A 22,432-nucleotide genomic window follows, 5' to 3' on the forward strand; every position below is an offset into this window, starting at 1 on the left:
TCGGCGTTTCGTGGAAACAACTCCCATGCTCCACACCGAGGAATACGAAAAGACGAAAGAGAGAGAACTTGGGTTCTAGCAATGCGTGAAAAACGGCATCGCATAACGGTCTCTCACACGGCTGGACGCGGAATAGTATTATTACGTAATGTTCCACATGCGTCGTATTGGGTTTCCCGCTCAAACTACTCCCTTGTTTCAGGCATGGCGCAAGGAGAAAACGGTGGATCACAAGGAAATGAGCGACGGGGAATAATTGTAAGCAAGTGTCGAAGAACTGTGTTCCAAATGCGGAACAGAGGGACTGCGCAGTTTCCACCGATCAAAACTCCTGATTCCAACAAAGGACGAATTGAAAAGTTGCTTATTTTATCATTATTCGAGCGACTAATTAATAAAATGGAAATCCTAAAGTAATATTGTAAGCCCATGGATGACTCCGAAGTGAAGAAAATGGCCTGATTGTGAACCAATATAATGTGACATGCCTATAACAAAGAAGAATATCCTATTGTTTATAAGGTAAGAATACTAAAGAAAAAATAATATATCTTCAAATATTAGAATGGACGAACAACATGCATCATTCACCTGGATTAGTAACATCTTCAAGCTTCGAAAAGAATATTGGTGAGAGAGGTAGGCAAGTGGATGCCATCTTCTTAGATTTTCAAAAGGCATTTGATAAGGTCCCACATGGTAAACTCATTCATAAATTAAAGGTCGCGGGTATAAACAAGGGCGCTATAAGTTGGGTTAAAGATTTTCTTTCAGAGCGGGAACAGAGGGTAGTCCTTGATGGCGCTAGTTCCGACAGCGTTCGAGTCACGTCGGGGGTACCTCAGGGAAGTGTGATCGGGCCGTTACTTTTCTTGATTTTTGTTAACGATTTGAACCGCGAAGTGAAAAGTAACATTAGGATGTTTGCGGATGACACGGTGATCTATCGGGAGATATCTGGGGATGAGGATCGTTTTATTCTAGCGCAGGATTTAGATTGCATTACTAAATGGTGTTCTAACTGGGGATTGACTCTAAATTATAATAAATGTTCAGTGGTAAATTTCTTTAAAAGATCAACGGGATTTGCTTACAAATTAGCTGGAGGTGACCTAGCAGTAGTTGATACGGTAAAATACCTAGGTGTCACATTCACTAAAGACTTAACTTGGGGGACTCACATACGTAAAGTCTGCGGTCAAGCAAATAAAAAATTGGGATTCATTAGACGCATTGTCGGCAAAAGTGACTCAAAGGTCAAGGAACGTTGTTACCACGCTCTTGTAAGGCCTCATTTAGAATACGCATGCAGCGTGTGGGACCCGAGTGTAAAAGGTCTCATTCGGGAAATTGAGAAGGTTCAACGCCGGGCAGCCCGTTTTGTAAAAAATTCCTACGATAAAACGCAAAGCGTTACGGAAATGCTCATGGATTTGGGGTGGGAATCATTAGAAGAGAGACGATTCAATGCAAGACTGAAATTATTAAATAAATTCAGATCCGCATGTTTCAGCACCGAGGTCTCGCAGATTATTCGTACTCCTACATACATTGGTCGCTTGGATCATGCATATAAAATTCGGGAAATAGATGCCAGGACTAGCCGACTCAAGGACTCCTTCTTCCCACGGACAATACGGGATAGCAACTGTAGGATTATAGATAGTAAAAATTCCACTTCCCACCCTCAGTGTCTAAAAAATAATTAGTTCTACTTAAATGCATGCTCCTCCACTAACCTTATGTGTTTTGTTATAATAACCCATTCTTTCCGCATGATATCATTCGTGTTCTGTTCATCTGTTTTTAAGTTTCCCTTTCAGTCCCTCTTCCCTCCCGGCGGGGGGAAATTCCTGCTACCTGCAACGTTGGGTCGAATTCCCTTCCTTTTACTGTCTCTTTGGGGGGTTGAGTGTTTTGTGGTGCATTTTCATGTGGTAGTGATGTTTCACATTCTTGCTTGTTGTGTCCTGGCTTGCGTGTTTTAGGATGGCTTTCGTGCTGTATCCTGGGGTGCAGTTTTTTGTTGTTTTGCGGTGTATGTGTTTGCATGAGTATTGGATGGAGGGAGTTTTGCATGAGTGTGTGCGCTGCTGGGGTGTAATTTTCCGTGTTGTTTTTTGCATGTGGTATTTTTCGTTTTTACGGTTGGTGACCTAACACCCCCCGCCACACGCCCTTGCGGCGGCTTGCGGGGTATTATGTAGATGTAGATGTAGAATATTATTCTGAAACTAAAGCAAGATTTCACGTGCATTACCTGCTCTTCAAAGCGAAAGGCATGGCAAAAAAATCTAGGTATCGGTATACTACCCGTTAATTCAAATTTTGCCATTAGAAGGATTTTCGACTAACCGCAGTTCATAACTATATACTGAATATACCATGAACAATATATACTATATTGGTCATGTTTTAGTTCCCTCTCTGATCCCGGTGGAACGAAAAACTGCCCACTATTTTTAAGAAACGGGTTATAATTACACATGCTACTTACTTTTCCTTCCATGCGTTGAAAAATGATATTCGTAGATGCATATAGTCTTATTTAACAAGTAATGACTAGGTTAAATTCTGAACGGTAAATTGGACAATGAGAATGCAAATATCTACACCTCTTGTGGCCCTAAGAACGGTCGGGATTATTTCTAATATGGCTATCACATGGGATATTTTTCGAGTGCTGAGTCGATTCATTGGTTAACATTTTTCATCTTAATAAGCTGATGAAGGGTGTGACAGAAAAATAGATAAAATAGCAGAAACCACTTCCAATTTATAGCTCAGAAACATAGGTATACAGTTCCCGAATACCAATATGAAGACTGATAATCTACAGATTCCTGCAAAACTAATAGTTAGACCTGCCAGTTACTTATCAACCATAAATTTTTACAATTTTAATAATACATTTTCACCTTTTACATAATTCATTAATTTACCCACGACGACGAGACATGATTTCAAAAGAAAAACTATCGCCAATGAAACACTATTTTCACAGTTTCCGAATAAACCTGCGGTAGTTTTCTGGTCAAGCAGTCACAGCATAAATTCAGCATCAACATAATAAGTTCAGGCGCGACATTGCTACACGCCACTGGCTGACCAAATACTGAAGCTTACGTGAATTGGTCTTTAGATTATCAAAAATGAATCCATTTCACCAAAAAATTTTTCAACGAGAGTGCATTTTAACGGTTACTTAGTGCCTAAATTTGGTCTTATTATCGTATTAGCTAATTTCGTCAAACTTTGCAAAAATTCAAAACTACATCTACATGGTATTCTGCAAGCAACCGCTAGGATGTGTGGCAGGAAGCGACTCAGCACCAAGCATTTAATTAAAATAATATTTTATATACACACATATATAAAAAGAAACCATAATCACAGTAATCAACCCGAAGGTCGGTTTGGTAGGTAATGATAGAATTCACCCAGTCCTAAGCCCGACGGCGTGTGAAATTCACAAATCAGGATAGGGGGATCAGTTCATTTCCCAATGCCGGTTATGGTTTCCCAGGAAGACCTGGTACCCGAAAAATAACCCTACTTGGGTGGAGCTGCAGGTGCCCAGAGTGCCTTGCCCGGGAATGGAACCAGGGACCCTCCCGTCAGTAGTCCAACGCTTTACCAACTGGACTACCGCGACCAACATACATATATATAGTGGCTATATGTGTGTGTGTAAAATTATTCTAATAAGGGAATATGATAAATATAGGCGAACGCACTGGGTGTCACGGAGTTATTTTAATGCCACATATCAGAATGTTTGGGATGCAAACATCAAGAGTAAGGCAGGGATTCCTTCACTGAGTCGCCTGAGGTTTCTCAGGATGATACAAGGCCGTTCGTTATATGCCATCCGAAAAATTACACAGCGTGTTGGGGTGTCCCAAGTTGACGGAAATCCAAATCGTCCATACTAAATTGGAAGTTCATGATGTTATTCGTGATCATGAATGTTGCATTTCACAGCTCGTCTTGCAAAAACTAAAAGTAATGAAGCCGTACTAATTATGAGTAAGATGTAACAAATAAGTAAGAGTACTTTTCAATTATAGTCATTGAAGTTGAAGAAGTTTACTTCAGGTCTCTTAATTAGGACATACCAAAAAAATCGGAAGAGGCACTTAGGGGATAGGCGTCCAAAGCTCAAAAAGTCTTCTAACAAGACATTTTCCAACGTTGATTCTAAAATGAAAGTTCACTGTTTTTTGTTCTAACAACTGTCAATGTAGACCATGTTTAAGTACGTAGATAGTGATACTGCTTCAAATAACCTAACAAATAATGAAAGTATCAATTAAATGCTATAGTATTGTTTCGATATCTAGAAATAACGCATTTGTGCATCTGAATGCTGTTACAGACGTCTGTCGATTCTCTGAGAAGAGTCATAATAAAAAAAGGGTGGATTTATATATTACGCGCGAGTACAAAGGTTGAATTAGAAAAAAATTAACAAATGGCATTTTCATTACATGCCGGATAGAGAGCAAGATTCATATCGTCCACATTTTCCTACTACACGCTTTTTTCTTAACTACGATAATTTCTTCGTCAAATATTAGATAACTTTTACGCTGCTTTGAACGTGATCTATATACCAGTAAAAGTGAATTGGTAGGAGTCACAGGAAGCTGACAGGGGCATGGGTCATTATATCATATTCACCCAATTGTATGAGCACGCTCGACTTTATATGGATGGGGACTCGAAGCCGTTTGACGGCAGGAACGCAACTAGAATGATTTCGCCAACAGGATGTTATTATCAGTCTGCCCCAAGAAGTTAGGTTTGGGCATGACCCTGAAAAGTTGTGCACATACTTCACGACTTGTAAGATATTTCTAAATGCTGTCTCGGTCGGATTCCTAATTTCTAATTGTTCGTGCTATCTTCCCGATATACTTGCACGTTCATCCGCTTCTATCAAATCCTTCAACATTTCTATCCTTTGTAGCTCAAAATATCAAAGCGTTACTCCTCCAAATACTTCATTGATCATCATACTAAGGGACTCTTCGACTTTCTCATTACCATGTCTTAAGGTCAAACGGTTTCATAGTAACCGCATTTAGGCAAGTCGACCTGCAACCTCTTTATCTTGCTCTAGAGCAGCCGACAACTGGCGGGATCTAGAATATTCAACCATTCGCGACATCCATCCTTTCACTTTGATTAACACTATCGCAAAGACTTATCCATCAAGATGTGCCATGACCCAATCGATACCCAAAATGATTTTGATAATCAGTAAGCATAATCGGCCGCCGCCGAAATAAGTCCAATTCCAATCGAGTTGCACGAAATGATAAACTCATGGGTGACATATCACTGCCGATAATGCAGAATATGCGGAAATCACTCTTCATTAACGCATATGCATCAGTCACGTAGAAAAAATTTTGGAGAACAGGGGGACAGAGCCATTACGAGTTACAGCACATATTACCATCAACGGCCGTGTAGGACATACTGCGAAGACCATTGGTTCGAGGAATTGTCGGCCCCTTCCTCCGACGAGAAATCAATCCCAAGATTATAAGGCATTCTACAACTACGATCAATCTACCACGCAACTGCTCACAGATGAGAAAACCAACCTTTCCTCATTCCAACGGGTCAGGCAGGCGGGGCGGAGGAATGCAGTTAGTTACCCCGGATGCAATTCGACGAGGGATCCACCTGACACCAAAATACCCGATATACCCCGCTTCAAACAAGTTGAGAGGGAGTTGGAGGGTTTGAGAGTTCTTTTTTATCGAGATTTTTTGAAGGGGGGGGGGCAAAGTTTTCTTGAGAAAAAAACAGTTTACTCCCATTTCCGCACCACCGGAAGACACCGTCCTATTAGCATTTTCCCAGGGAAGCGATAACAGAGGCGGACTAGGTCAAAGGCAGTAGTTTCCCCTGCTTACATGGTCACCGGACAAAAGCAACAACCCCCGGGGAACGGGACAATTGACACCGCCATAATGTCGATGGCCTCCCTCTCTGTCACCCTAGGATATATTCAAGAAATTACAAAACTTAAGAAAGCCACAAGGCAGATCGAAAAATAGACTTGGTGCATCTAAAGGCATTGGCCCCTGTTAGTCATTGCTAAATATGAAGAACTACCAAATTTAAATTACGTCTCACTGTTGGGCTACGAGGTTAAAAACGCTAGAAACCTTCTACTTCTCAGAATGCTTCCCTGGCCATAATCATCCACCTTTTCGTACAGGCGACTATTGTTATTACAGCTAGGCTTCTTTCATAATTGCTACTTATCTTACGGAAACTCAGAGATACAAATCTGATTGAAATTTACTGTTATATATGTTTAAGCAATAAAATATTATGCTGCAGACGCAGCGACTTCAATCGCATTTTTAAAAGGAAGCTTGATGAAAGTTTGTCGTTTCGCGCATAGGTATTCTGTCCAATTAAATTATCCGACAAAAGGTATATTATTACGAGTACAAATAAAATCGAGTGAAAATTAATACAACATATGTATTATAATTAAAAAATTGATAAATTGCATCCCAGGTTGGAAAATGAATCGGTAAATTAATACACAATAGTATATTTCATTGGGCTAAAAAAAACCTCGGTTAAACCTACCATTTTATTAAATTTCTGAGAAAAATCAAGGAAATTCTGAATGCAATCCCGATCCTCGTGTTTAGTTCCCACATACCCAAATAGAGGATAGGAATAGGAAATAGAGGAAGAAAGAGGATATCCAGGCTTAACGGCAAATGTTACCAGACGGAAAGAAATCTCAAAATCGCTGGAGAGCAAATACAGTGTGAAACATGAATTTTTTCATGCACAACATTTTATTATTGAGATGAACACCTCGTTGCAACAATATTTTTTATTCGCCTTCATCACTGTGAAATGAATCAGGACAAAGAATCTAGCACACAACGGATTCACTGCGTGCCAACGTGAGACACCAGGGCGCGCGTATGAAAGTCAGGAATGTAACTGAATGCGTCACAATGTCGTTCTGTACCAGGAAGATTAACGGAAATTTTTTTTCGTTGAGGTAAGGGATTTCTCGTATCGAGGCTATACCAAAAAGGAGAGAAGGCATTAATAGTGAAAGGAGAACATATGCACCATCATAATAATGCCAGGAACTAGGGTGCCTGCGGCTCCAGCCTGACCCCAAAACATTAATAGTATTTTAGGGTAGTTAAAATACTGTAGGTGTGTATGTGATAAAAAATTTGGCTCATAATTCAAAGCAATTACATGGAACCAGAAATCTTACAGTAGAGTCATTTTGTCTGTCACAAAATTCAACATTTTATGTTCCTCGCAAATACGATTATACAACATGCACTACCCATGGCAGTTCTTCGAACAGCCCAGAATCCCCAACTACGTGCCTGGCTCGTCCCTGTATCGGAGTTACCGAATGCCTAAAAAACTATCACCAAAAAAGGTTAAAATTGATATCCAAAAATTTACACCAGAGAGAAAGAATTCAGTCAGAAACGAGATGATGGGTATGGCGCAGAGAGCATAGAGGTTTAAGCAAGATTCGAAGGGAAATGCGGGAGAAAAATCACTTTTTCTTCATGCGAACGTATGTGGTCCAGAACTCACACTTACTCCGGAGAGCAGAATTAGTCAATCTCTTCTCCAATTTCATTCATGCCAAAAATAAATCATACAAAAACAACCAATGCAAGGACAAACTCGGACCTGAAAGTTCTTGAATGGAAGTCACCAATACGAAAAGATGGGCTGGTGCACTCACATAAACTGGCCAACTTAAATGAATAAGTACGTAGATAAAATAATGCGATTAGGAAAAAATGTAGACAACCAAGTAAAAAGTAATAGCAGTAGCAGTTTAAAATCTCTCTCTAAACACTTGCTTACAGCGATCGTGGTTCATACGGATGTTAGGTCAATGATCTTAATAGATCCGATTACAACAATACTCAGACGTGCCCTATGCACACCTTGCGTTTCCCAAAAGAAGAATATTTTGGGAATAACTATGTAAAACATTAGATATCATTGAACCATAACCCAAGACATTATTTTCGCTTCATCCGATTAACTGTAAATGCAACAAAGTTTGTTGAATTGAACACGAGGTTGACTACGGGTGAAGAGAAACACAAAATGCAATTCAAAAGGTTCACCTAATAGTTGTACTACCTTCAAAACAAAATAAACCCATTTCAGTGAACATAATTTTTCAGGAGAAGCAAAACTGTGGTCATGCACAAACAGGCATTTCGATGTCTACAACCTTGCCTTGCAGATGAAAAAATCGACTTAAAAATTCGGCTGAAGTAAAAATTAAGTTGAAAACCAAATTATCCCAGTCAAACATAGTGCACGCTCTAAATGAAATTTCTGCATCTCCAACTACGATTCAAGTTGCAGCAGACACCAACAAAATCATACTTGAAGGTTGCATCAACTGTCACACGAATTGGAAATCATAATTACGAAATCACTATTCACCTGAAGAAAAGATGCGTTAAAATCTGTCGTAAGGATCTTACTACGCATGTACACGCGTTCGCGCTAAATATAACTGCTAATAAATCATGTAATACGGACCAAGAGCTAAGTTATCTATTGATGCAGAGGCTAATCTGACTGTTGAAAAACACACATATACATTTAGGATTTAATTCTCTCTTTAATTATGAGATATTACCATCGAGGGAAATAAATAAAATGCTTTAATTTGTAAAAAAGATTTTCATACTACGATCATCAAACCGCAAATATCCATAGCCAGTAATCACTCTCCGAAGGCTACCACAGAAATGCTTGAATACCTACATTCGGACAAAGATTAAACATAGAAAAGACGAAAAATAGAGTTAATCGAGGTCCACTTCCGCAGCCCTCTTAATGCCTCAAAAGGTTTAAAGGGCTCGACAAGCAGAGCCTGCTCTTGGTCAGCTGATACACATGGGTTACTAGCAGTTACGTCATTCCCCGCGCACAAACTACTACGGATTCCTGGACGGGACAATGAGGCAAAGGATGGAAGTCGTAGAAAGATGCGTACTCGAGGGATATTATAAGTGATAGAGGACTTAAAAATCTTACCTGAAGATCTGGATGCTTGTTGTCCTTATGACTTGCAGCTCTTATCACTCCCGCCCGCCATCCCCATTCGTTTATTTTTCCTAATTTTAGCTTTGTAAATCCACTCACAGACAAAAAACGTTTACCAACTATTTCTTCTCTACACTTATATGCCATTATATACACTAGAAACACATACTCAATTCACAAACACCACAAACGTCAAACGTTTTCCAGGAAAAGATCAACAACACAACATCTTTCCAATTCCGCGCAAGGATACTCACAAAATCGTTTGAGAGCAGCAGAACGTTGCAATAGTTCCTAGGTGGTGGCAGCACCATCGCCTTTCATTAGCTGCCCTCTATGAGAAACCGCCAGACCTCAACCATTTCTGGACATCGGCTTTTATTTTTCTTTGTTTTTTCGACTGTGTATCAATATTTCCAAATAAAATTCTAGTTTAATATTATAATTTAAAATAAGAATTATAGGAAAGCTTTTTGCTCTTTTTAAAAGTGTTTTGAGGAAGCTGAGAATCTTGTACCGGCGGCGTTTCAGAAATGCAGATGGTAGCAGAGTGTAAGGTTTTGAGTTTCTATTCTCTTCTAAGTTTCTTTGGAATTATATCCATCCACCAATCGGGTTACAGACTGGATTCATAATATCCTTCCGCAGTTTCGGAAGACAACTTCTGCTAGATAGTTCGTAACCATGTGATCAAAACAAAAGTACGTCACATAGCAAAATGGCAGTTGGGTACAGTACCAGTTATCGGAACGACGCCGTGTGATTATCAGTAACGTGTTTAGTGCTCCTTGTGGACTAATATCTGGCTGGCTTCTTTGAACAAGAATGATATCTTCGATTGTTTCCAGATTAGTGATGTGAGTACCTTTCTATTACCTGCCCAATTTAAATTTAACGGTTATTCAATTTGTTTCCCTGGCTACGGCTTTCTGCGAATTTGAATTTCCCGAATAATATAAGCGGAGAATTTGAAATATGGTGTTCATAACAAATGGAATGGAATAAGTAAAAGCGTATTGACCTGGATATATAGGCTATGATACCATGTTGTACCAGCTGATATCGATTCAAATGCTAGCTGGCCGTTACTCAGGAATCCCCACATATGAAGGTCAAGCCGTTCATGTTACTTAAAATTGGTCTTATTGTATTTTAAGTGGATATTTTGATGGATTTTCTAGTTCTTTTTACGGAAGGGCCATTTGTCGCTTTGTAAATGTCTAATGTTAAATTATCTTTCGGCAGTTGTATTCTGTTACAGCGAGTTATCTGTTCGTTATCCCAAGTACAATTACCGGAATACCTCTCTGCATACTTCGTGGTTGTCTGTATCAAAATGAAACGGGTGATAATAGTTATAATGAGAAATATGTACCTGATACTATGTTTAGTATATTGTTTATAATTCTCGCATTCTTGTTATTTCGTTTGGTGATCTATTTTCCGTAAACCAGTGCAGTTTTCAAATGAAAACAGTATTCATAATCTCTCGTAAGTTTTAAAGAATATTTGTCTGACTTCACCACTCCTGGGTTTGCGAAGTACGACTAATGGCAATGCATAGATAACATGGTAATTGGATCATGTTACCAGTAAATTCACCAGGGGGGACATGTTGATACTTGTTTGCACGGAAATCACTTCGGAATTGCATTACTCTGGACTTAAATTTTTATTATTTGTTTCCAACGATACGACATTCACAAACAGGTTCGAAATTAATTGAAAGAACTTCGATCGATCTTTGATTCCATTTGCACCTTAACGAGGTGTGGACTGCAATTAACATACCCCAGTTTCCTTGCATATTGAATTATCGAGAACATCATTGCTTTCTTTCTATAACTTTTTGAGTGAGAAAGATGTACTTTATTTTAATGCTGCTCCCTTCATGATGAGAACATCGTATATGAATGAGTTAGATCCTTAATTTCAATTCGTAGTTAAATATTAACAATGGTGGCCTGAAATATATTTTTATCCTGCTTCGGCGGTTTCTTTCGTGAAAGTGTAAGAAATTTACTTGGGAAAATTAACAGTTGTAATTATTCCGAGCCATACTTACATTGTCCATGTGGTTGGAAGTGTAGATTTTATTATGCTATGAACTTGGACTCAGTAGCGTCACGGTTATAATTGTTTTTCTAAAATTATAATGGATTTATCAATAAAGAGCGATAATGTACGTCAACTAGTTTCGGGTGAGTAGAAAGTGTAGCTTTTAAAGTGCGCAGGCGCGGGTTTTCTTTGGGAGATGCTCGATACTGTATGAATTGTGTTATGGTGAACAGCCAAAGAAGAAAAGGCAATTTAAAAAAAAGGCACATTTAAATACATTACAATAGAGTTGGTGTTAATTAGATTTATTTTGACCGAACTTAAGAATGTTGGTTGTAGGCTATATATTGTCTTAACTTTTGTTTCCTAATAGAATCAAATATTCTGTCTATCATGTTCTGCTAGTTTGAGAATGAATACATACTGACTCTTGGAAATTCAATGGGAATCTTCAAAATTTCCAAAAATATGCCATAGGTTCCTTGTTCTATTGATGGTACTCTTACATTTGTTTCTGCCATTTTAATTTACGAATAATATTTTTGTCCAATAATGAAAATGTGAGTGACAGAACAGTTGTCCTTACTTGTTTAAAATAAGATTTCTTTTGTTTCCATGTTGTTGCTCAAAACCATTCTACTCTTAACATGCCAGCACTTAACCACTGCCAGTCTGAAGATTAAAAATCTTGATTTGGTAATCATTTAAAAGAAAACAAAATTAGGGTCTGAATACTTAGAATTTTAGCTTTATTCAAGATTCTCATGTTCCATGAGTTTCACTATCAGTTTTAATGTCATTGGTTAAACACATACTAGCCTGTGAAACCTACTAGTGGAGTGCCAGACTTCCTTCGATTACCGACTTATATATGCGACTGTGGTGATTATGTGATTAATTATATGTTTTGGCGTATTTTATTTTTACAATAATTTTGAAATAATTGTAATAAGAAATCACGGCTAGAAATTGTTGTGTATTCCCTTTTTATTTCACATTTTTACATATAATCCACCTTATTAACCGTGAGGTTATTTTAGTTGTTTTTTTAGACTTCACAAGTTCACCAACAATTTACTATCAATCTACATCTGCATTATATCCCTCAAGCCCCCCCAAGGGCGGGGGATGTTAGGTCTCCATAATCATTACACCTGCATGGAACAGATGATAGTTACTACATGCAATCGAACAGTCACCTCGAAAGAAGCCACGTACATGCAAAAATAATTAATAACAGCACAAAATTCAAATTAAGAGGGAACAATGATATAAAAATGGGTGTATTTAAGTTGCGTGCATGATAATTGCAAAATATATACTATACCAGTACTGATGAACCTCGTCACGCATGGGATCATATCTGTTTTGATCTTTAATCGCACGAGGAAAAACTAAATTTTAAATGTATCCGTTCTAATATATATCTCCCTGAATTGATTGATTGATATATACATAGTAAGACGTGTTAATGGTAATAGGGGTTACATAGGCCTGTAATATTTCATTTACATCCTCGGATTGCTGACCTGCCTCAAATTTACAGAGGATATTTAACCTGTATCTCAACTTACGGTGAAATGGTGACTCCCGGCCTAATTCTTAAAATGGTGGGGTGACACTATTTGGAATTATAACGAGGAGAGGGCAGGAATAGGATTGCGATGTTGGACAATATAGTGAGGAAGTAAGTGCACGGAGATGAAGAGGGGCTGGTGAAGTAGGATTTTGGGGTGTGTTTTGTTAGGAAAGGCAAGAGAATTATTTGGCAGTTTTTGTCCATCCGAAACCTACGTTAACCGGTAGAATTGTACTTATGATAATAGTATCATGCAAACCATCACCAGGGTGTGTGGTAGGGGGTGATAACAGACCAGATCCTTACGTTGTTCATTACAATTTTTCAAAAACCTAGCTGCTCTACGCTCCATTCGATATAGTTCTAAAACTAAACATACCTCGTGAGGATCTCATACACTCGTAGCTTACTCGAGGTGGGGCCTAACTGACGTAAAGCTCTTAAAGCATCTCATTATATTTCTGAAGTATCCTTCTAGTGAATCGCAACTTTTAATTTGCTAATCAGCAAATTTCACGAATGTGTTTCCCCAGGACGTGTCTTTAGTTGTCGTAACACCCAAATATTTTACCGAATCTATGAGCCTAATGTAACTGCTAGAATACCAATAATGTAAACTCTTCCTCCCTCCCAAAATTCATCGAAACAAGTTCCTTCCAATGTAATTCTAGCTCCCATGTCTCCCAACACCGTTGGATCGCTTCTGCCATAAAGTGAACTAGAGCACACTTTGGAAATTTGCAATAGGTTGGAAATGTAAATGTGGGATTTGCGATTTTTGCCATTCTTTAATAATGTATATTCATTACCACGTGAAAGCGTTTTTGTTTAATCATCTGGCGACTGGTGAAAACCATATGGCAAAACTTTGTTTACCCGAGCCTGGCTACAAACGATTCGCTCGGGAGCGTAATGCACTGGTGCTTCGGGTAGTGTTTCATGAAGATTATTGATATTGTAATTTAGTGAGGTCCTCAATTTGTAGGAATATACATATTTTGCGGTAGATTCTGTATCTCTGCATACGGGAAAGGGCGTTTTACTTATTTTTTCCCGTGTCCCAGAATTTCACCACGCCTTAATTTTTTTGGCCCTTTGATCCCCTGATCTTTTGTCGATGCTATCGGTAATGCATTTACTTGTATTAGTGACTTCCGTGTTTATAATGCAACATTATTTTGCTCCCCGTGCATTTCCACACAATCCTCTCACTTCGCTCCACGTCGGTAAACCACATCAACGGAACTTCCAGCAGTGTATGTACACCACGGGTGTGGAATTGTGAATTACCACTTGAACCATCCCGTACTATACGTATTCTGAGCAAGTACAGAATATTTGTGAATTAATTTTAAACCCTGTAACATAAACTCGCTATATACCATACCAATGAGTACAACACTGGATGTGTGTTGTCTCATGACATTGATTCCCCGTGAATTTATTGAATACTTCCTGGGAGTGCTTCTTACAATTGAACTTTTGGAACGTTTTGGTATTGCGCATTTTCAATAATTTCGTAAGTCTGAGACATATGTCAGATGTATTTAAAGTACATAGTCCTAATTTTAAGTAGAAGAGGTCTACTTAGTATTTCGTTCTCATAGATTGTCCACCAGGGCGACTCGACGCTATTGTCAGCGTCGTCATTGAACTGCCCTCTCCTTCGTGTCCTGACACATGAAGGAACCATTATTACATGGCAGTATTTGTTTCGCTGGGTCTACAGGAAGGGCCCGCGATCCAATTGACGCCCTGCGGTCTTCTGGCGATTGTTAAAATGGACGAAACGAATAATTGTTTCAGATAATATCGCGAGTGAAAGCAGACAATTAAGCGTAAGTGCGCACGAGGGAGGGGAAACGCTCAGATTGTGCATAACCCATTCGAGCGGTAATTTGCAGCTCCAGCAGCAGCGGTGGGGTTGCCGGAGAAACTTCTGCCCGAAGTTCACCGGAGGAATGTTTCACCTTCCTTTTCCACAAGGTTTTTCTTCCGAAGAGTTGATTCAGGCGAAAGGTACCTTAGCACTTAAGTAAGCCCAATATGAAGCCCTGAGCAAGTAAGGCCAACGTTTATCTCACCCGGTGTACCTCTTGTTAGAACCCCGCCGAATAATTGCTTCGCGTCTCGCCTTTGCTTTCCATGCAAATTCCGAGCAAAAATTATTTTCCTCCTGTGCGGTAGCCGAGCTGGCCAAGAATTCCAGTCGTCCAGAAAGAGCTGGCAGGCCAGGGCAAGCCTCACTTAGTTTGAGTTTTCATGATTTCATAGTTTCCCTCCGCTCCATAAAAATCGTTAAAAATTTTCGACGATCCCCCAATTCCTCGAGGTTTGGCCCAATTTTCTTCACTTTTGTTGGAAGAAACAATGATTTGGATTTGCTCTTTGAATTTTTCTTCGTATTTAAATTTATTAATGGGATCTGACCCAGCGGGTCAAACTTTAATTCAAGTTGAGTCATTGAGCATAGGGCCAAGTTCAGCACGAAGGCACTCCGTCGTGTTAGAAACTTGTTTTTGCTCCCTTAAGTAGTGTTCAAAATATACCCTGCAGTGGTATTATATTTTCAATATTTAATTCTTTTGTACTTTCGGCCCTTGTACGCCTAGAGGTACCCACGCTGTCATTGCCGCCTCGTCTGATTTCGCGGACCGCTCCATCCCTCTCCTTCGACACAATATGTTAGGTATAAAAATTAAATTTGTGCATATATTCAATGATTGGTTCATCATGCACGGTGATATTATGAGGGCACTGCCTGTGTGTATCTTTTTATGATTATTTTTCGTTCGTCTGCTTGTGGGGCACGGTATGATAGCCAAGAGTGATGATTGAAAATATTTGCATATCTGACCGACAATCAACAGTTCTTATTTTTTAAGTAAAAAAAGAGCGATTCAGTATTTTGGACTCAAAGATTTTCTGCCCCTTCTGATGGCTGGTTACACATGATTGTCCGAACTGGCAATTTGTCTCACAATCAGTACATTGGATCATTGTGTAATTTTGTTTTGTTTCTCATCACTTTGAAAATGGATTAGGTGAGGTTTGAAGCATCGTCTGGGAAATTATCCAATGAACTTGCAGCGCTTAATGGTCGCATAATGTCTTAGTTGTCAAATGAGGCAGGAGGGGAAACTGCGTAGAAACGGGTGAAATTCCGCGACGGACCCCAATGCTTATTTTTTCCCTGTCTCCCTCCACTCCTTCCGAACACGGATTGAAATGTACGTTTCCTCCAAGGGTCATCTCGGCCACGGATGCCAGGTTTGGGGGCAGGATTGGGGGTAGGGGGTTATACACACGACCCGTCGGGCCAAATCGGTACGACTTGACTTCATTCTTGTCTCTTGTCCAATCGGAATGGAAATGAAATAGCCTGAGGGGAGTACGTATCTTTCACCACCCATATTGACTCCCGCTATTGCATTCAGAGAAAGTCATTGGTATTGGTTAGAATTGGTTTCAAGTGGCTTGCTCATTCCTTGACGATCAGCTCTTGCTGGGTACCTGTAGTATCCCGATTCCCATTGATTATTTTTGCATGATTTTTTCACCAACAAAGTTCTATCAACAAAGTTCCACAAACAACTATCTCTTTCTCCGTGTTTTACGTATGGTTGAGAATTTCGTCGTGATTTCGCCTGTTTATATCATTAATTGGATTCTGATGAAATAATAGCTATTGGGATATTAAATAAGGGTATCAGGAATTGAGTTCTTGGATGGTGGCAAGAACGTGTATTAATCCATATTATTTCGCTCATTAGGTTTGGTTAGGATATTTTGGTCAATAATGCCGTTTGCCAAAAAACAGTAACGTTATATTAATCGCGATCGGTTGGAGCTTGGAAAATTACTACGTTTCTGTTTAAGTTTAGACGAGAAACGATACTACTAGATGCGGCTCGAACATTATGTATATGCAATGAAAGGAATTTTGATCTTTTACGGGAAAAGGAGTGCTCAAGAGCATGAAATAATGTTGTTTCAGTAAATTATAGGTCTGGAACCGTTCTCCGGAACGTAATTATTGCGTACATTGGCCGGAACTGATACTCTAAAAGTGTTTTATAATTTCATTTTTTGGACGATAAAAGGAATTCAGCAAAGGGTTGATTTTTGTATGACTACGTCCATTTTCGTCCAGTATTTTTACGCAATATTAGAAATTGTTTATTAATTGTTTTGACAGAATTGAAATGTTGAAACTAGTGCAAATGAATCCCTCAGCACCACGGTTTTTCGGGCTACCTAAAGTTCACAAAAATGGGATTCCGATCAGACCTGTAGTATCAAATACCAGCTCCCAACCACATACTAGCGAAAAGGCTTAATGTACTCTTCAGTGAGGTATCCAAATTTTCCACGGAATATGGTGTAGTGAATTCCTTGGACCTTGTCAACAAACTTATGAAAAAGATCATCCCGAAAAAGTGCATGCTTGTTTCCTTCGATGTACGCAACCTTTTCACCAACGTGCCACCCATGGAAGCGGTGAACCTTGCCGAAGACATCCTCATCCGGAAATCCATCCCAGTGCCAGTTATTAGTGAACTTTGTGTATTACTTAGGACGTGTGTTTCCCAAAATTATTTCATTTTTAATGGCACATATTTCCAACAACCCAATGGTTTAGCCATGGGCTCGCCCTTGTCCCCACTCCTGGCCGGTATTTATGTGGACAATTTTGAAAAAGTTTTGTTCTCCTCAGCTCACCCTCTCATTAATAATGTATTTTATTGGCTAAGACATGTAGACGATGTCTTCTGTGTGTGGACAGGTCCTGATAGGCAACTAGATTAGTTTCTAGCCCATCTAAATTCTATCAATTCTAATGTACAATTCACGTTTGTAAAAGAGGAAAAAGGTTCCCTGAATTTCCTCGACCTATCCATTTCTAAAGACAAAGACGGGTTACAGTATTCCATTTTTAGGAAAGAAATGTATACAGACCAATTAATTAATTCCTCTTCAAGGCATTGCTTCACACAAAAGCTTTCGACATTTCATGCAATGATCCACCGTTTAACCGCTATCCCTATGTCAAAATTCAATGTAAATAAGGAACTTAATGAAATTAAAACGTTAGCAGTAAACAATGGTTATTCAGAAGATCTAATAAATAAACTTACAAAAATAGCCTTAAGCCACATTTACAACCCCGAACATTAAAAAGATCCCACTGCCAATTGGCGGAGAATACTATATCTTGGGACTATTTCTCAAAAAGTAATTAAAAGTTTTCCTAAAAAAAATTAAATGTGCCTTTTACGGTGGTTCATGCCTTAAGAACCTGACCTCTCACACTAAAGACAAAGTCCCCAAAAACGAGAGGAGTGGAGTGTATGAGTTAAAGTGCTCAGATTGTAGCACAAAGTATATTGGGCAAACAGGATGGAAATTTAAAGAAAGGATTAAAGAACACCAAACATGTGTAAAAAATAAGAACATAACATCCCTCTTTGCAAAGCACGTCATCGAAAGTGACCACAACAGTGACTTAGTGACAAAAATTATTCATTTTGAAGAAAAAGGTCCCTCCCACTCCCCACTCCTTGACCTACCACTCTTCAAAGTCAAAAATGTAATTCTCTTTTCTTCCCAGCCGCATTCTAACCTTTTTACCCCTCCAACCTCCTTCTCTGACCAACCCCCTTCCATGATCAGAAAGTATATATAGCCAGCGTGCTTCTATGAGGACCACCTGATGATGATGTTCAACGTCGAAACCTGGGTCGTGTTTTTAAAATAAAGTGTGTGGAAATACAAAGTCAAATTATTTCTTTACATTTCAATATGTTATGCAAATTCCATAAAGTTACGCCTGAGACAACAAATGTTTTTAGGAGTAATCAATGTTGGAAGTTTTAGTGAAACAATTGTTACATCTCGCCCCATTATTGTTTGCTATTCGGGTTCGAGTCCTGTTTAAGTAATGTTGTCTAATTTGCTCAATCTGGTGCGTCGTTAAGATTCATTTTGCTCGTTCGGTTGAATATTTTTCAAGGTTTTCTTCTATGATTATAAATGATTATTATCATAATGTAATCCATGTTTACAACCGGGGATCGATTTCCATGTGCTAAGTTGTGCAGACTAACCATTATATGAAATGCATGGATTTAAAGGGTTTGCATTAGTTTCTGCCCTCCTATATGAATATAATACTATGGCCCCAAATGAAATACGAAATGAGGAAATTCGTTTTTCCTCTGGAATTTCATGAGATGGTTGATTTGTGTCAATGAAAAATCGGCTTCGAATTAATGGAAATCAGCGTTTAGTGGCCCCATAATCACGTTTTGAGCCTTTTACCGTTGATATTTCCATGCCTTCAGTATGTGTGTGTGAACGTGATTTTCCGGGCTCCGCAACTCAAAAAATATTAATTAAAAAAAAGAAAATTTCAATTCTTAACATTTTTATCATATGCTAAAACAGTTAGTTACATTTTTCAAAAAGATCCGTCGCGAGTAAGACGTTGCATTACACAAAATACATCGTATCTCGATTTTTCGGTCACAACTAAAATTATTTGATGGCATTGCTCTACAATTTCTGCGACTTTAATATTCCATTCCCTTCCTGAAGCTAACGCAGAAAATGTTTTGATTCATTCCTCTTGTAAGAAGTATGTTTTCCTTTGTCATCGGATAGTGAGTGATATTTGTGGATAGCGGTGTGCCTAAAATGCTGTTCTCTACGACTTCTGGTTCTGGGGAATTTTCGTGAAACCTGTAATTTCAAAGCTATTTCAGTTCAACTTTATCCGGAATCGCGCCATCCATCGGTTGATTCAAGTGACAAAACATGATACGCAATTGGATAATTGCACTAATTACCCTTCATTTTTTAGGTATCAGCTTAATTTCTGTCTCAAACGATGGGCGAATTCAGAAGATTGTTCAAGAACCTTGGTGAAATGACACATAGTATCCATAATTATATGGGGATATGCGGAAGAATATTCTTTCTTCCCTGGGAGTTATTTCGTTGATACAGAACCATGTCAAAGAATTTTCTAAACTAGTTAGCCAGTGGTAGGGGTTGCACTTAGTTCTTTCTGGTATTAATAATACAATGTGCATTGGAAAAGTACATTTGTGATAGATTTTCTTAGACACTTTTTTCATGAAGAATTTAAATGTTCACGTATAAATGTTAACATATACCCTGATATTAACTTACACTCATTAATTTTTAACGCTATGGATAGCTCAGTGACTGAGGAAGACATGTGCTGACCTTAACATTTTCTTAATTTTTGCTGTCATTGAATTAAGAGGTTCCCGTGGATCTACTTTCCAAAAAAGCGCCGTAACATTTTGTTCAGAAGTCGGATTCAAAAGTCATCATGAATGAAATGGGATCCTGCACCCAGTCTTGCCGTTGAGCACTACAGTAGAGGCTATAATTCTTTCTTATATCAGAAAAATTCTGTAAAATTAAGGGGATTGGTGAGCTGTTGTTGTATCAATTATTGACTTAATAGCACTGAACATTCATTTGAGAATCAATATGCACACTTGGGACTTGATGATTCGGTCGTAATGGTTTTAGTAAGTTACCTTACGCCTCTTCAAGTAGACGAGGTGAATGAATGGAAGGTATGCCGAGGAGAAGTCCCCCCACGCAGAAAATTCTCGGTAAGAAAGCTTAAGCGTTAACCGACGGTGTCCTCGTGCAATTTGAATAGTGGGCGGCCGGGTTTTTTTATTCTTCGAAAAGTCTCGGGGTTGAGTCCGCTGTTGTCTTTGCTGTGTGCTGGGTTGCCATCTCCCTTCCTTCGATAGCCTTTCAAGTCTCAATTTGAACGGGTGATAGCCGTTGGAGCGAGAGCCAAATCGCTTCGGGGGTATCTGTTAAATGTCACTCGAGTATCTATGGATTTAAATGTTTTTATTTTATGTCTGTTCATTTACTGAAATAAGTAGACTTGGCAAATTTCTTCTTCCTTTTGTATTGTTGCATATCTTTTTAAATAATTATTCAATGTCAAATAGCAATTTTATTTTTTTCGAGAACGAATTGCAATGAGATTGCCATCTCAAAAGTTGTAAGAGTTTAATCAGTGAGGAAAATTAGGCTGGGGCGGGAAAATTATTCAAATTATCTTCTCTCAAGTCGATACCTGACGCCAATTTTTATCTGAATGAAACACTTCTGTTATAAAAAACAAATAAGTTAAACTAAAAATATGATTTGCTTCCCGTGTCCTACTGAATGCTTTGGTGTCATTAATTTAATGTATGGCCATTTAAATTCTCCTATTGGTTCTATTCGGCATTTTAAGCCTTCGGTACCTCATTGGTCATGCGTGGACGGTTAAAGTGTTAAAAACAAAATTGAGAGGCATGCCGGCGCAGTCATGTCGATATAATTGTTGATAATAAGGGCATGTTCGAAAAGTAATTGTCGATCGGTGGCCATAGAACTGGGTGCTCATGTTAGGGTTGATTGTAAAACGTTTGGTTTTTCATGGGCATGTCCTCTTTCGAACAGTGTTCAGGAATATCCGGGCGGGAATATGAGTATTAAAAAAATCATGCATGGGAAAAATAGTATGTGGTTATAATGTGTCCTATTTTTCGGACAGGAGTTATCTTCTGTCGTATATTTAGTTTGTATCTTTTGACCCTTGTCCGAGGCATACATGTGAAGGGGAGTTGAATCGCATGGAAATAAATCACTAGTGCTCGGGGGGGGAAAGATCCCGCGAATAAATGAATTAAATCTTCACGAGAGCCAGTGGCTGAGTTTAGTGAGAGGAAGGAAGAAGGCTGACTCACAAGCCATTGCATACAATGGCCAGGTAAGGAGCAGCGAAGGGCATGCGGTTCAGTAAAATCAGAAAGCCAAGGCAATGAATACTAACCACACGTGAATCAGCTGGTCGTCATCGTTCGGTGAAAGTCAAGTCGTCGAAACGTAATCACGCCAAGTTCAGTTTCCGAGCTTTGCTTTAGTTTTTTGTGAACCGTAATTGTTTTCTCGTGTCGAGGTCTGACTAGTCGGCGGAGCATTCGGTGGCCGTTCTAACTAGAATTCCACTCCCATCCCGTCCATTCTATCTTGGTTTCTATTTTGACATTGCTTTATTTAGCACTCGTCTCCCTTCCCCCTTGAATCCTTAGCACTCCCCACTTGGGAGGGTACCGGAGGATCGTGGATTCCCTGTTCCAATCCGATTCAAGGGAAAGGAGGGCGTTGATCCTCTCATGTCGAGGTATAATTCTCAACGGGTCGGGGGTGGCCGTAACATGATGCCATCCTGTTCCATTATTCTTGGATTTGTCCCAGCCGGTGCCCGGTCGTTTGGAGTATCCGTCGTCACTTCCTCCGGTCATTTGGATGCTTTTCTTTTCAATCCGCGTTTCCCTGCGTACTTGACGATTTGATTTATATACAACGGATACCTTTAATGTCGCAGCAATGGAAGCTGCATCGAATTCATCCGTATTTTTTAAATTATTTTTCTTAAGGGTTTCCGGGTTATTTTTTACAATCGCCCTTGGATAAATTTTGGTTTATTCGATGGGTATACTGATGAAAAACTCCAGTTTAGGAGTTTTGAATGCTATTTTGCGTAGAATTTCCAACGACGCATACGTTAAAAGAGTTACATAGTTGAAAAAATCATACCAGCATTTACAGATTCAGAGTAACATAATAACCATGATAACCATT

At 39.0% G+C, this 22,432-nt stretch overlaps 2 protein-coding genes across 2 annotated transcripts in view; one reads left to right on the forward strand and one right to left on the reverse strand.

Moving 5' to 3' along the window:
- Positions 1–9,249, reverse strand: part of Kdm3 (Lysine demethylase 3) — a 515,476-nt gene extending 506,227 nt beyond the window's left edge. The window contains exon 1 of the mRNA XM_071592514.1: positions 9,094–9,249. Coding sequence (XP_071448615.1) covers positions 9,094–9,249 — 156 coding nt within the window. The remainder of the gene's footprint in view (positions 1–9,093) is intronic.
- A 510-nt stretch (positions 9,250–9,759) lies between these two features.
- LOC139693944 (uncharacterized) overlaps positions 9,760–22,432 on the forward strand; it is a 108,936-nt gene continuing 96,263 nt past the window's right edge. The window contains exon 1 of the mRNA XM_071592294.1: positions 9,760–9,959. Coding sequence (XP_071448395.1) covers positions 9,928–9,959 — 32 coding nt within the window. The 5' untranslated portion in view covers positions 9,760–9,927. The remainder of the gene's footprint in view (positions 9,960–22,432) is intronic.

The sequence above is a fragment of the Hetaerina americana genome, unplaced genomic scaffold, assembly GCF_022747635.1.
Source record: "Hetaerina americana unplaced genomic scaffold, ioHetAmer1.1.p SCAF_5, whole genome shotgun sequence".
Taxonomy (NCBI): Eukaryota; Metazoa; Arthropoda; class Insecta; order Odonata; family Calopterygidae; genus Hetaerina; species Hetaerina americana.